The 12154-nt window shown below is 40.9% G+C and overlaps 1 protein-coding gene across 4 annotated transcripts in view; it reads left to right on the top strand.

Moving 5' to 3' along the window:
• ltbp1 (latent transforming growth factor beta binding protein 1) overlaps window positions 1-12154 on the top strand; it is a 345179-nt gene that overhangs the window by 211503 nt on the left and 121522 nt on the right. For all 4 annotated transcript variants that reach the window (XM_061964602.2, XM_061964595.2, XM_061964590.2 and 1 more), the window contains 3 exons: window positions 5951-6037; window positions 11055-11180; window positions 11250-11375. In XM_061964602.2, coding sequence (XP_061820586.2) covers window positions 5951-6037; window positions 11055-11180; window positions 11250-11375 — 339 coding nt within the window. The remainder of the gene's footprint in view (window positions 1-5950; window positions 6038-11054; window positions 11181-11249; window positions 11376-12154) is intronic.

Below are 12154 nucleotides of genomic sequence, written 5' to 3'. Positions count from 1 at the left end.
CGTGACCCAAAAACTAGGCACTGCAACAAAAAGAAGATGCAGGATCATGACACACAAGCCAAGCGCTACATAAACTTCTTCATATTCTAGTAGGACAAAAAAAAGCCTGTTTCCCTTGGTCACACACTGGCAGCCTGGCATCGCACTGGGGGGACGCATATTTGAGAAGGACTGCCTTATGTAGAATAGAATAGAATAGAATAGAATGGACTTTATTGTCATTATATTTGCATATAGCGAGATTAAGGACTCCAATTTAAGGTGCGGTAGTGGGAACAAATATGGGGTAAAAATAAATTAAGTTACACAACAGGTAATAAAGAAAAAACTAACAATTGAAATAAACAGACTACTATCCAATAAAAATAATAAGCAATCCTGTACAATATACAAAACACTATAGAAATACAAAATACTGTACAATATACAGAACAAGACAAGAGTACCGGAGTAATAAATAACAATCAGTGTCGGACGTATTGCACTCGAAGGGTAATATTGCACAGTAGGGTATTAGGGTAGGATATTGTATAGGGGTGAATTATTATTATAAGTTAGAGTTCAAGATGGTGACAGCTCTGGGAAAGAAGCTGTCTCTGAGTGTTTGTTCTGGCTCTGATGCACCTATAGCGCCTGCCCGATGGTAGTAGGTCGAACAGGTGGAAGCCTGGGTGTGTGCTGTCCTTGGTGTTGCTTTTTGCTCTGTTGAGGCAGCGGGAGTTGTGTAAATCCTTCAGGGAGGGGAGGGGGCATCCGATGATTTTTTGTGCAGACTTTATGACCCTCTGAATTGCCTGTTTGTCTGCTTCAGTGCAGCTGGCGTTAATGTTATTGTTAACGTCTTAATCGTTAACGAAGAAATGGGGCGGGGGACGGGGGAGAACAAGCGCATTTGGTGTCATCCTCTTCAGTTCCAGGTCCTATATGGCTGACAACATGTCCCAACTTGTCGGATTATATTCTCAGTCATCTACTTTTTTGGTGAGAGGCATGATTTAAAATCTACAATAAATGTACAGGGAGCAAAGAAGCTAGGAAGCAGCAGACCACTCAATGATGTAAACATAGGGACACACCCAAGTGATCACGTCGCCGTTCTAAATAGTTGGCCTGCGTTAGCGTTCATAATAACAATATCACAAATACATGGTTAATATGCAAGTCACGAAATGTAAATTGAGTATTGTTTGCGCATTTTGAATGGTTATTTATCGGATTTTATGGGCAGAATAGTGGAGCTCCAATTGGCTCCGCTTTATTTAACATTTAGAATCCATCCGTCGTCATATGTCTTTCATAATGATCGTGAACGATAGGCAAAATTCCGAAAAAAAAAAGTGCAGTTCCCCTTTAAAAAGTTATTGGCAGATTTTCATGAAACTTTCAGGAAATATCAGAAATGAGCTAAAGACCAAGTAATTTCATTTTGGGGCCGATCTGGAGAACTGTCTGGAATCAGGACTTTTTTACTACAGGTAGCTGTGTTGGCCCTGCAATGAGATGGCACCTCGTCCAGGGTGTATCCTGCCTTCCGCTCGAGTGTAGCTGGGATATGGTCCAACCTTCCTGCAACCCTGATAGGGGCAAGCGGTAGAAAATGGATGGAAGGTAGACAGGGCAGGCAAAGGCCTACGCTTCCTGCAAACATTTTTTAGTTCAGTCTTGAACATGAGGGAGGTCAAGCTACATTCTTGCAGATCTATGTTATGCAAACCTCAGTAAAAAGACATTTAGTCAAATGGTTGAGTTTTGGTTGAAAAACCTGTTGTGTTGTTTTGTGATCAATGACAAACAAACGACCGCCAACACGTTAAATCCTTTCTCACTTGAGTTGGTAACCTCCCATAAAAGTGCCAAATAGTAGTTTGGTACTGATCAGTTCTGTTGGTTCCCTTCAAAAATAATACAATGGATGGACTGTGCTGTGGAACTAGAAACTGGCTTTACAAAGCTGCATTCCCACTTCAGACATCTAATCTAAAACTTAACAGGTGAAAAGAGAACACAAAAACCCATACCTTACCACATAGGATTGGTCTCATTAACTTTGATACATTTTGTACTTATGACCAACACATTTAACCAAAAAAACATACATAGATGATAAAGGCATTCATCTTTTTAGTCTAGTAAGGACTGACCTTTAATGAAGAACCTTGTCTTCTTCCAGCCTGCTATTCAGTTTTGGAACTATTTTGCAATAGTTGGTCCAAGTCTTAAAGTGCCTCTGGCTGCATTGTGTTTAACCAGTCGCCCATTCATGTTGACATTTGTTGTAGCTGTCTTAAGTTTTCTATTCCCTGTTGGCAAACGTTACATTAATGGCACCTCCTTGGATCAAAGCAGGGGTCTCATTTGCAGCCTCTTAGGCCATTTACAGCCCCTTAGACAGGTATTTTGTGGCACTCTAGGTGAGTGCAATTACGGCATGTGCACCCTGGGTGGCTAATAGTTAAATATATTATGGAATTCTTGAATTTCACTCGACACTAACTACGGTGCAAACACAAAAATGACAACACAACAAAAAGCTATTGGGCAACGCAAAGAGGAACTTCTTGTAAGCGAGCTGATCATCTCCTAGGAAACTCAACATGTCACAATATAAAATTTTTACATTCAATTTTACATTTTTAAGACTTAACCCTTAAATCAGGGGTTCTTAACCTTTTTGATCCAGGGACCTAACTTTTTTACTACAGCAGAGCCTGGGGCCCACTCAAATATTATTACTGAATTAGTAACATTACTCTTGATTTTAACATACATACAGTTCACAACCTTGTCAAAAAAAAAACATGCGTTAATCACAAAGATTATTATTTATTGAACACATAAACCTTAGGCTTAGGTCAGGCTGATTAGAAAAGTATACACTAAACAAATATACTGTATAACAATTGACTCAATAATAACTGATGAAAAATAAATGTAAATGCAATTATGTTGTCCATCCATCTATCCATTTTCTACCGCTTATTCCCTCCGGGGTTGCGGGGGGCGCTGGAGCCTATCTCAGCTACAATCGGGCGGGAGGCGGGGTACACCCTGTACAAGTCGCCACCTCATCGCAGGGCCAACACAGATAGACAGATAATTATGTTGTGTATAAATTAAATTAACTAAATAAATAATGATTATCTTTCTCAACTAAACAGTCAATAAAATTAAAGTGTAAATGAAAATACAGCTTCACCACTTTGGTAATAGTTTTTGCGTTTAAAAAACTTATTTATAACCTTTGCTCCAAACTTCTTCTTTTTGTTTGAGATTGTCATTACTGCCTCTAGTGGTGTAAAAGTGTATTACAACTAAGCATCGCTGCAGCCCAGACAGACCACAGCTGAGAACCAGATATGTTTTGACATCCCTCTAGGGGCCGCACACAGCCTTAAGGCTGGAATATACTCTGGCGTTGCGCAGCTTGTGTCACTCTGGCGGCGCCTCGTTTGACTTATAGTTTTTTGTGGGGGGTGGCGCCCGCCTTGTAATCCTCTTCCAAAACACTAAGGGGCAGTGTGTCCTGAAGGAGCAACCTCAGCTGTCGTTGACTAGATAATTACTTCTGTGAAGAACCTGGCACTATGGTGTCAGGAGAACCACCTCGCCCTGAACATCAGCAAGACCAAGGAGATCATAGTGGATTTTAGGAGACGGGGGGCAAGGAACTACAGTCCACTCAGCATAGACGGGACGCCGGTCGAGAGAGTGACCAACTTCAAATACCTCGGAGTGACAATATCAGAAGACCTGTCCTAGACCACATACATAGACAACGTGGTGAAAAAGGTACGACAGCGTCTGTACTTCCTCAGGAGACTCAGGAAGTTCAAACTAAACCACAAGATCCTCAGAAACTTCTACTCATGCACAACAGAGTGTCATGACTGGAAACATCACCTCCTGGTTTGGGAATAGCACCGCACACGACCGCAACAGACTGCAGAGTGGCCAGATCAGCCGAGCGCACCATTGGAGGTGTGCTCCCTACCATCTGCAACATCTACACCAGGCGGTGTAGATCCAAGGCCAAGAGGATAGTGAGGGACTCTAGCCACCCAAGCAACTGCCTCTTCTCACTGCTGCAGTTAGGCAAGCGCTACCGGAGTCTCATGGCCAACACGGAGAGACTCAGGAGGAGCTTCTATCCCCAAGCCATCAGACTGCTCAACTTCACCGCTGATTAACACTTATCACTATTGCACAAAACCGTGCGCACAAGAATCACTTTACTTACCACTCTAATTACCGGACTACAATACTCTTCATTCAATGACTGTAAATAATGTAAAAACAAGAGTATAAAGAAATCATACTGTTCCATTACCTCTGTTCATACTACTGTCACTACTCAACTGCCAAAAGAACTGTAGACACCTTAATATTTATTACTTCCTATACTGTATATACTATTTGATATTGCACTGGTACTGTGACTACTGTACTTTTACTTGTACTGATACTTCTACCATAACGGGGGGACGGCGTGGCGCAGTGGAAGAATGGCCGTGCGCGACCCGAGGGTCCCTGGTTCAATCCCCACCTAGTACCAACCTCGTCATGTCCGTTGTGTCCTGAGCAAGACACTTCACCCATGCTCCTGATGGGTGCTGGTTAGCGCCTTGCATGGCAGCTCCCTCCATCAGTGTGTGAATGTGTGTGTGAATGGGTAAATGTGGAAATACTGTCAAAGCGCTTTGAGTACCTTGAAGGTAGAAAAGCACTATACAAGTACAACCCATTTATCATTTATCATTTATAACTACTGGGAGTTATTGTGCAACTTATTGTCTTGTAATTAATGTACATCAGAGCTATTCAAATTGTTGTATTTTTTGTATTTAGTGTATTAGATTCAGCAACTAGTGTTTGGATCCCACTGTATGCAATATCTGAAGAGCATGGAAAAAAGCATTTCACTGTGGTGTACTCTGCATGTGACGAATAAAAGCCTTCAACCTTGAACCTCGAACTTCTTGTAATAAACCAGAGGAAAATAAGTTTGTAAAGATGGACCGTGCAACTTATGAATGAGTCGCGGAAAAGGACGCTATTATTATTTGCAACGCCATTTGGCCGTTCGGGACACAGGACAAAAAAGAGCTATCATGTAATTGTAAATAAACAAAACTGGTAAATCACTATTATAATGACCAATTGATGTTAATGTGTATGGTCATGTGCTATTGATGTTTGGCAATAAAAGTTAAAAAGAGTGTCGTACTTTGTGACTTTCTTCTGGATGCAACAAAAACACAATAAGCTGAACAAAGACACACTCAGTAATTATTTTTAGAGCGCACTGAGATATGAAATACACAATAATCAAATGTTTAATCACTGTTACCTTATTTCATTCAATAATTAGTGCATTTCAATCACAAAGTCTGCTCTCGTGTGGTGGGGTACACTTTTCAAAAGCTGACCAATCACAGCTCTGCCTCCGCCGACGCGAACCTGGGGTTTTTGGGAGGTGCACGCTAGGTTTGCAGTAAAGGGACGCAGTGGTAGTGCGCAACACGGCGTCACTTAAGCAGGTTAGGTGACGCAAAAGTATACACCAGGCTTTAGTCTTGATAAATCACACTGTGTAATAGTTGAATTTGGATTTTGTCTTACCAGTATTGTGGGCGTTCTGATATTTAGCACATATACTGCATATTCCTTAAGACAGACATGCTAAATGGATCGTGCCCCTTATTTTGCTCACTTAAGAGACTCAGTCCTCTATGCACAAGCTTAGTCAATCAGCTTTGCATGTTCTATCAAGTCTGCACGTGTTTTATTACATGCAAACCTTTAGTAGATCATGTCCTTTGTCAGTGTCACTTGAACTGCACCAATTGGTGTATGCCTGGTGGAATACAATGTGGTCATCCGTTAAGACACATTTTTAATTATATATAAAGTATTATTGCATCTATTCATTTGTGTTTTCTTAATTTGATAGAGATTGTTGAGCAGAGTTCTCCTCCTGTTCCAGTGGAGGTTTTCCCTTCTAATGCAGGCCAGAACATCGCTCCAACCCAGTCTGCAGGTATGAGTAACACTTTTTATTTATTGTTTGTCTTTATTGTTGACTCTTCTCTTGAAGCATCAAGACCGCTAAAAGGATTTGGTCCCAGTAATCACATTTCCCTGCTCTAGCTACTCGACTTTGTTTTTGTGCAATACTCCTCATTGGAGGGACACGTAAATAAAGGTGGTCCTCGGGTTATGAATAAGTTGCATTCCCAGACGTTGCTAGAAGTTGAGTTATAGTTTAAGTCGGATCGTATTCCTAAAATGTACATAAATTAACTACACATTACTTACACATACCAAGTCTCCAAGGCAAAAGTGTACAGTAATAAAAGTGTCTGCGTCATTGAATTTACTGCTTCAAGTTTAAATTAATGAATTATTGTGGCCACTCGGGGTTGCTAAAAAAAAGTTTTACCACTCCGATTCAACTTAAAGACAACGCAAGTCAATTTCTGACAGTTAATACTAAGTGTTTTTATACCTACCATTGTTCTCTGTTGGACTTATTTTACTTGATCAAACCATTTCTAATATCTATACTACACAATAATAAAAGTATGTATGATTCCGGGCTGATATTGTATCGGATCAGTTTCAGCATTGGCCACTACTCAATCTTCCAAAATCGGCATTGTATTGGAAGTGAAACAGTTATATCAGGACACCCCTAATATTTGTATTATTAATTAAAGGTGTCATATTATGATTTTTTTTTAATATTCAGTTAAAACACTTCCTCAGTGATTAAATGTAGTTTTGAAAAATATATTTCAGTATATTGTCCTCCACCCAAGGCAGGTACTGTATCTTAGCCTTAGCCAGGCTTTAAGCTTCATATCCATAAATGAAGCTGAAAGTGTGTGTAGTGACTTGTGCAGGTTAATACAAACAATTACAGAGCATTTTCGGTTTTCGAGTCGCACTGAGGGGGGCTTAGACCATCGCCTGAAACCAAGAAGTGCCGGAATGTGCCTCTAGGTCACGTGATTGCAACCCCTATTGCAAGAAATTTAGTCTTGATTTTCAAAATGTTGTTTCGGGGCTCGTGTGGCAGCACCTTGTGTCGATAGATGTTTTCCTCTTTTTTCTCAAAGAGTGCTCACATGCCTGAAAATAAATAAAAAATTAAACATCCATCCATCCATCCATTTTATACCGCTTATTCCCTTCGGGTTCGCGGGGGGCGCTGGAGCCTCTCTCAGCTACAATCAGGCGGAAGGCAGCGTACACCCTGGACAAGTCGCCACCTCATCGCAGGGCCAACACAGATAGACAACATTCACACTCACATTCACACACTAGGGTCATTTTAGTGTTGCCAATCAACCTATCCCCAGGTGCATGTCTTTGGAGGTGGGAGGAAGCCGGAGTACCCGGAGGGAACCCACGCAGTCACGGGGAGAACATGCAAACTCCACACAAAAAGATCCCGAGCCCGGGATTGAACTCAGGACTACTCAGGACCTTCGTATTGTGAGGCAGATGCACCAACCCCTCTACCACCGTGCTGCCCAAAAAACACTATAAAGTACAAACCTAAACTAAAAAGTCAATGGCAGTTTTGCATAAAGCCACTTGAACATGGACTATATATATATATATATATATATATATATATATATATACAGGTAAAAGCCAGTAAATTAGAATATTTTGAAAAACTTGATTTATTTCAGTAATTGCATTCAAAAGGTGTAACTTGTACATTATATTTATTCATTGCACACAGACTGATGCATTCAAATGTTTATTTCATTTAATTTTGATGATTTGAAGTGGCAACAAATGAAAATCCAAAATTCCGTGTGTCACAAAATTAGAATATTACTTAAGGGATTAAAAGGGATTTTTAGAACTGTTGGCCAACTGAAAAGTATGGCCAACATTTGAAAATGAAAATGAAAAATATGAGCATGTACAATACTCAATACTTGGTTGGAGCTCCTTTTGCCTCAATTACTGCGTTAATGCGGCGTGGCATGGAGTCGATGAGTTTCTGGCACTGCTCAGGTGTTATGAGAGCCCAGGTTGCTCTGATAGTGGCCTTCAACTCTTCTGCGTTTTTGGGTCTGGCATTCTGCATCTTCCTTTTCACAATACCCCACAGATTTTCTATGGGGCTAAGGTCAGGGGAGTTGGCGGGCCAATTTAGAACAGAAATACCATGGTCCGTAAACCAGGCACGGGTAGATTTTGCGCTGTGTGCAGGCGCCAAGTCCTGTTGGAACTTGAAATCTCCATCTCCATAGAGCAGGTCAGCAGCAGGAAGCATGAAGTGCTCTAAAACTTGCTGGTAGACGGCTGCGTTGACCCTGGAACTCAGGAAACAGAGTGGACCGACACCAGCAGATGACATGGCACCCCAAACCATCACTGATGGTGGAAACTTTACACTAGACTTCAGGCAACGTGGATCCTGTGCCTCTCCTGTCTTCCTCCAGACTCTGGGACCTCGATTTCCAAAGGAAATGCAAAATTTGCATGGTTGGGTGATGGTTTGGGGTGCCATGTCATCTGCTGGTGTCGGTCCACTCTGTTTCCTGAGATCCAGGGTCAACGCAGCCGTCTACCAGCAAGTTTTAGAGCACTTCATGCTTCCTGCGGCTGACCTGCTCTATGGAGATGGAGATTTCAAGTTCCAACAGGACTTGGCGCCTGCACACAGCGCAAAATCTACCCGTGCCTGGTTTACGGACCATGGTATTTCTGTTCTAAATTGGCCCGCCAACTCCCCTGACCTTAGCCCCATAGAAAATCTGTGGGGTATTGTGAAAAGGAAGATGCAGAATGCCAGACCCAAAAACGCAGAAGAGTTGAAGGCCACTATCAGAGCAACCTGGGCTCTCATAACACCTGAGCAGTGCCAGAAACTCATCGACTCCATGCCACGCCGCATTAACGCAGTAATTGAGGCAAAAGGAGCTCCAACCAAGTATTGAGTATTGTACATGCTCATATTTTTCATTTTCATACTTTTCAGTTGGCCAACATTTCTAAAAATCCCTTTTTTGTATTAGCCTTAAGTAATATTCTAATTTTGTGACACACGGAATTTTGGATTTTCATTTGTTGCCACTTCAAATCATCAAAATTAAATGAAATAAACATTTGAATGCATCAGTCTGTGTGCAATGAATAAATATAATGTACAAGTTACACCTTTTGAATGCAATTACTGAAATAAATCAAGTTTTTCAAAATATTCTAATTTACTGGCTTTTACCTGTATATAGGGGCGCTATAGCTCGGTTGGTAGAGTGGCCGTGCCAGCAACTTGAGGGTTCCAGGTTCGATCCCCGCTTCCGCCATCCAAGTCACTACCGTTGTGTCCTTGGGCAAGACACTTTACCCACCTGCTCCCAGTGCCACCCACACTGGGTTAAATGTAACTTAGATATTGGGTTTCACTATGTAAAAGCGCTTTGAGTCACTAGAGAAAAGCGCTATATAAATATAATTCACTTCACTATACTTCACTATATAAGAAACAGTATTTTAATCAGACAAGAGATATTTACAGCTAATATTATAGTCAAGACAAGAACTCTCAGGCCTCATTTACACTGCACACAAAATCGGACACAAAGTGACACAGATCTGATTTATTTTGCACTCCAAAGTGCTTAAAATCAGATATTTCCGGTCAACTTCCTTTGTTTTCACTTTATCGAACTGTACATGCAAGTGATGTCGAGGCCACATTGGGGCCACAATGACTATGTTTACACTGCAGGCCAAAGTGGCCCAAGTTGGATTTTTTTAGATCTGATTTTTTTCCAGCTGACTGTTTACACTGCAAGTAAAATGTGATTTTTTTCAGACTGCAGTGTAAACGCGCCTGTGGCCCCAATGTGACCTCGACATCACTTGCATGTACAGTTCGATAAAGTGAAAACAAAGGAAGTTGACCGGGAAAAAGACACGACTACTACAAAATAAAATAAAAGTCGCAACACCTTAAACAATTTAGTTTTTTTACGTGAAAGTAAATGAAAGTAATATCATGTATGAATGGATGTATACAGTGTAATATATTTGGTAGGGTTGTAATCTTTTGATGGCTGTTAAGTAGAGGAGACAAGGACATCAGAGTGGATCTACGGGAGCTTTATTTTACAACTAACTTGTAAGCAAATGCGCCACAGCCTTAATTCCGGTCTTTCAACAATCGCTATTTCTTCGGAATCAAAATCTATATTCACATATTACATATAGCCTATTATTTGCACACTATTGACAACTGATGCACCGAAAATGTGGTCGTCTTGAATAGAAACCGAAACCGGATGTTGTGTTGAAATATCCATTTTCGCTGGCGACTGCGTCTTTCCGGCGCACATAAATGACATAGCTCACCCAAAAATGACGAAAAAATCTCATTCAGGTCACATTGCGTTTAGACTGAAGTCATGTTTGAAAAAATCAGACTCCATTCGGATTTGGAATACTTACTGATGTGGCCTGAATCTGATGCCAAAAGATCAGATTTTAAAGACTTTGTACAAAATCAGATCTGGGTCACTTGAGGGCAAAAAAATCAGATTGGTGAGCCGTGTAAACGGGGCCATGGGGTCCTGAGCGCATTTATACTGGAGTCTGACAAAGACTACAATTTACTTTACAATCAGGTGGAAAAAAATCTGATTTCAAAAAAATCTGATTGAGGCCACTTTGGCCTGCAGTGTAAACGTAGTCTCAGTCAATTCCATTAAAGACCCCCAAAAATTGCAGCCTGGAGAAAACCAGAGACTTCCCTCCATTCAAGCATAGCCCTTCCCATGTCTGGACATCCGAGTGGTCCACCACGTTCCAATGTAATGGTTTGATTTACAAAATGTCGATCGTTGAATATTAATGTTTAAACAAAGAGCCATTTGGCTCGCCTCTGGAAATTGCATTGCGGGGTTAAGAAAAATCCGGTAGTTCTCGTGTTAAATACGCAGGATAGAAAATATGCATGATCAGTTTTTGACTTTAACACTTTTGGTGGATTAGTATTAACTGCATTGGTTGTCCCTTTAATGAAACAGAGGTGGACGAATGCCAGATCAACCCGTTTATTTGCGGTCAAGGGATTTGTTACAACAAAGCAGAAGGCTACACTTGCCACTGTCATGACGGATACCGCTTGAATGAAGCCCTGACTTCCTGTGTGGGTCAGTACAAAACGTGATGACGTTTAAAAACATTACTTCAGTGTGCTAAACAATGTGTTTGTTGTTCAGATGTAGATGAGTGTTTGGAGAGCCCATCTTTGTGCTCTGGTGGTCTTTGCCAAAACTCAGAGGGGAGTTTCCTGTGTGTGTGCCCTCAAGGATTCCTGGCTGATGAAGACGGAACCAGTTGTGTTGGTGAGTGTCAGAATGTGCTGTCTTTGACTGATTACCGTATTTTTCGGACTATAAGTCGCTCCGGAGTATAAGTCGCACCGGCCGAAAATGCATAATAAAGAAAGAAAAAAACATAAATAAGTCTTTAAATAAGAAATTTATTTGATAAAACCCAACACCAAGAATAGACATTTGATAGGCAATTTAAAATAAATAAAATAAACAACAGGCTGAATAAGTGTACGTTATATGACGCATAAATAACCATGGTATTTAATGGTAAGAGTCATTCAAATAACTATAACATATAGAACATGCTATACGTTTACCAAACAATCTGTCATGTCTGTGTGATGTTTGGTTTTAGTCATGTTCGGTTTTGTTTTTGGACTCTTTGTGCACTTTTGTTTGTTTTTGTCACCTTAGCAACCCATTCGTTTTCACCTGCCATGTCACGCACCTGTTTCACGTTTTGAATCACGCACCTGTTTTCACTGATCATGTCACTGCTATTTAAGCCTGTCTGTTTCTGTTGTTCGTCCTGGTGACAATATCCTATCTATCCATCCATGCCACAGTAAGTGTTTTTGTTTCGTGTTCATAGTTACTTGCCTTTGTGCTCGTCTTTTGTTTTCATTAGTCAAGTTTGTTCTCCACCATTGTGTGCGCCTTTTGTTTGCTTCCTTTTTTTTGTAGATGTAGTGTTTGAATAAATATGTATTTACCTTCACGCCATGTCCAGTCCAGCTTTACTTGCATCTCGGGAAAACAAACACACCATAGTCCCCGCTTTAACACAA

Source organism: Nerophis lumbriciformis, linkage group LG02, assembly GCF_033978685.3.
Source record: "Nerophis lumbriciformis linkage group LG02, RoL_Nlum_v2.1, whole genome shotgun sequence".
Taxonomy (NCBI): domain Eukaryota; kingdom Metazoa; phylum Chordata; class Actinopteri; order Syngnathiformes; family Syngnathidae; genus Nerophis; species Nerophis lumbriciformis.
This window is presented reverse-complemented; position numbering and strand designations above follow the sequence as displayed.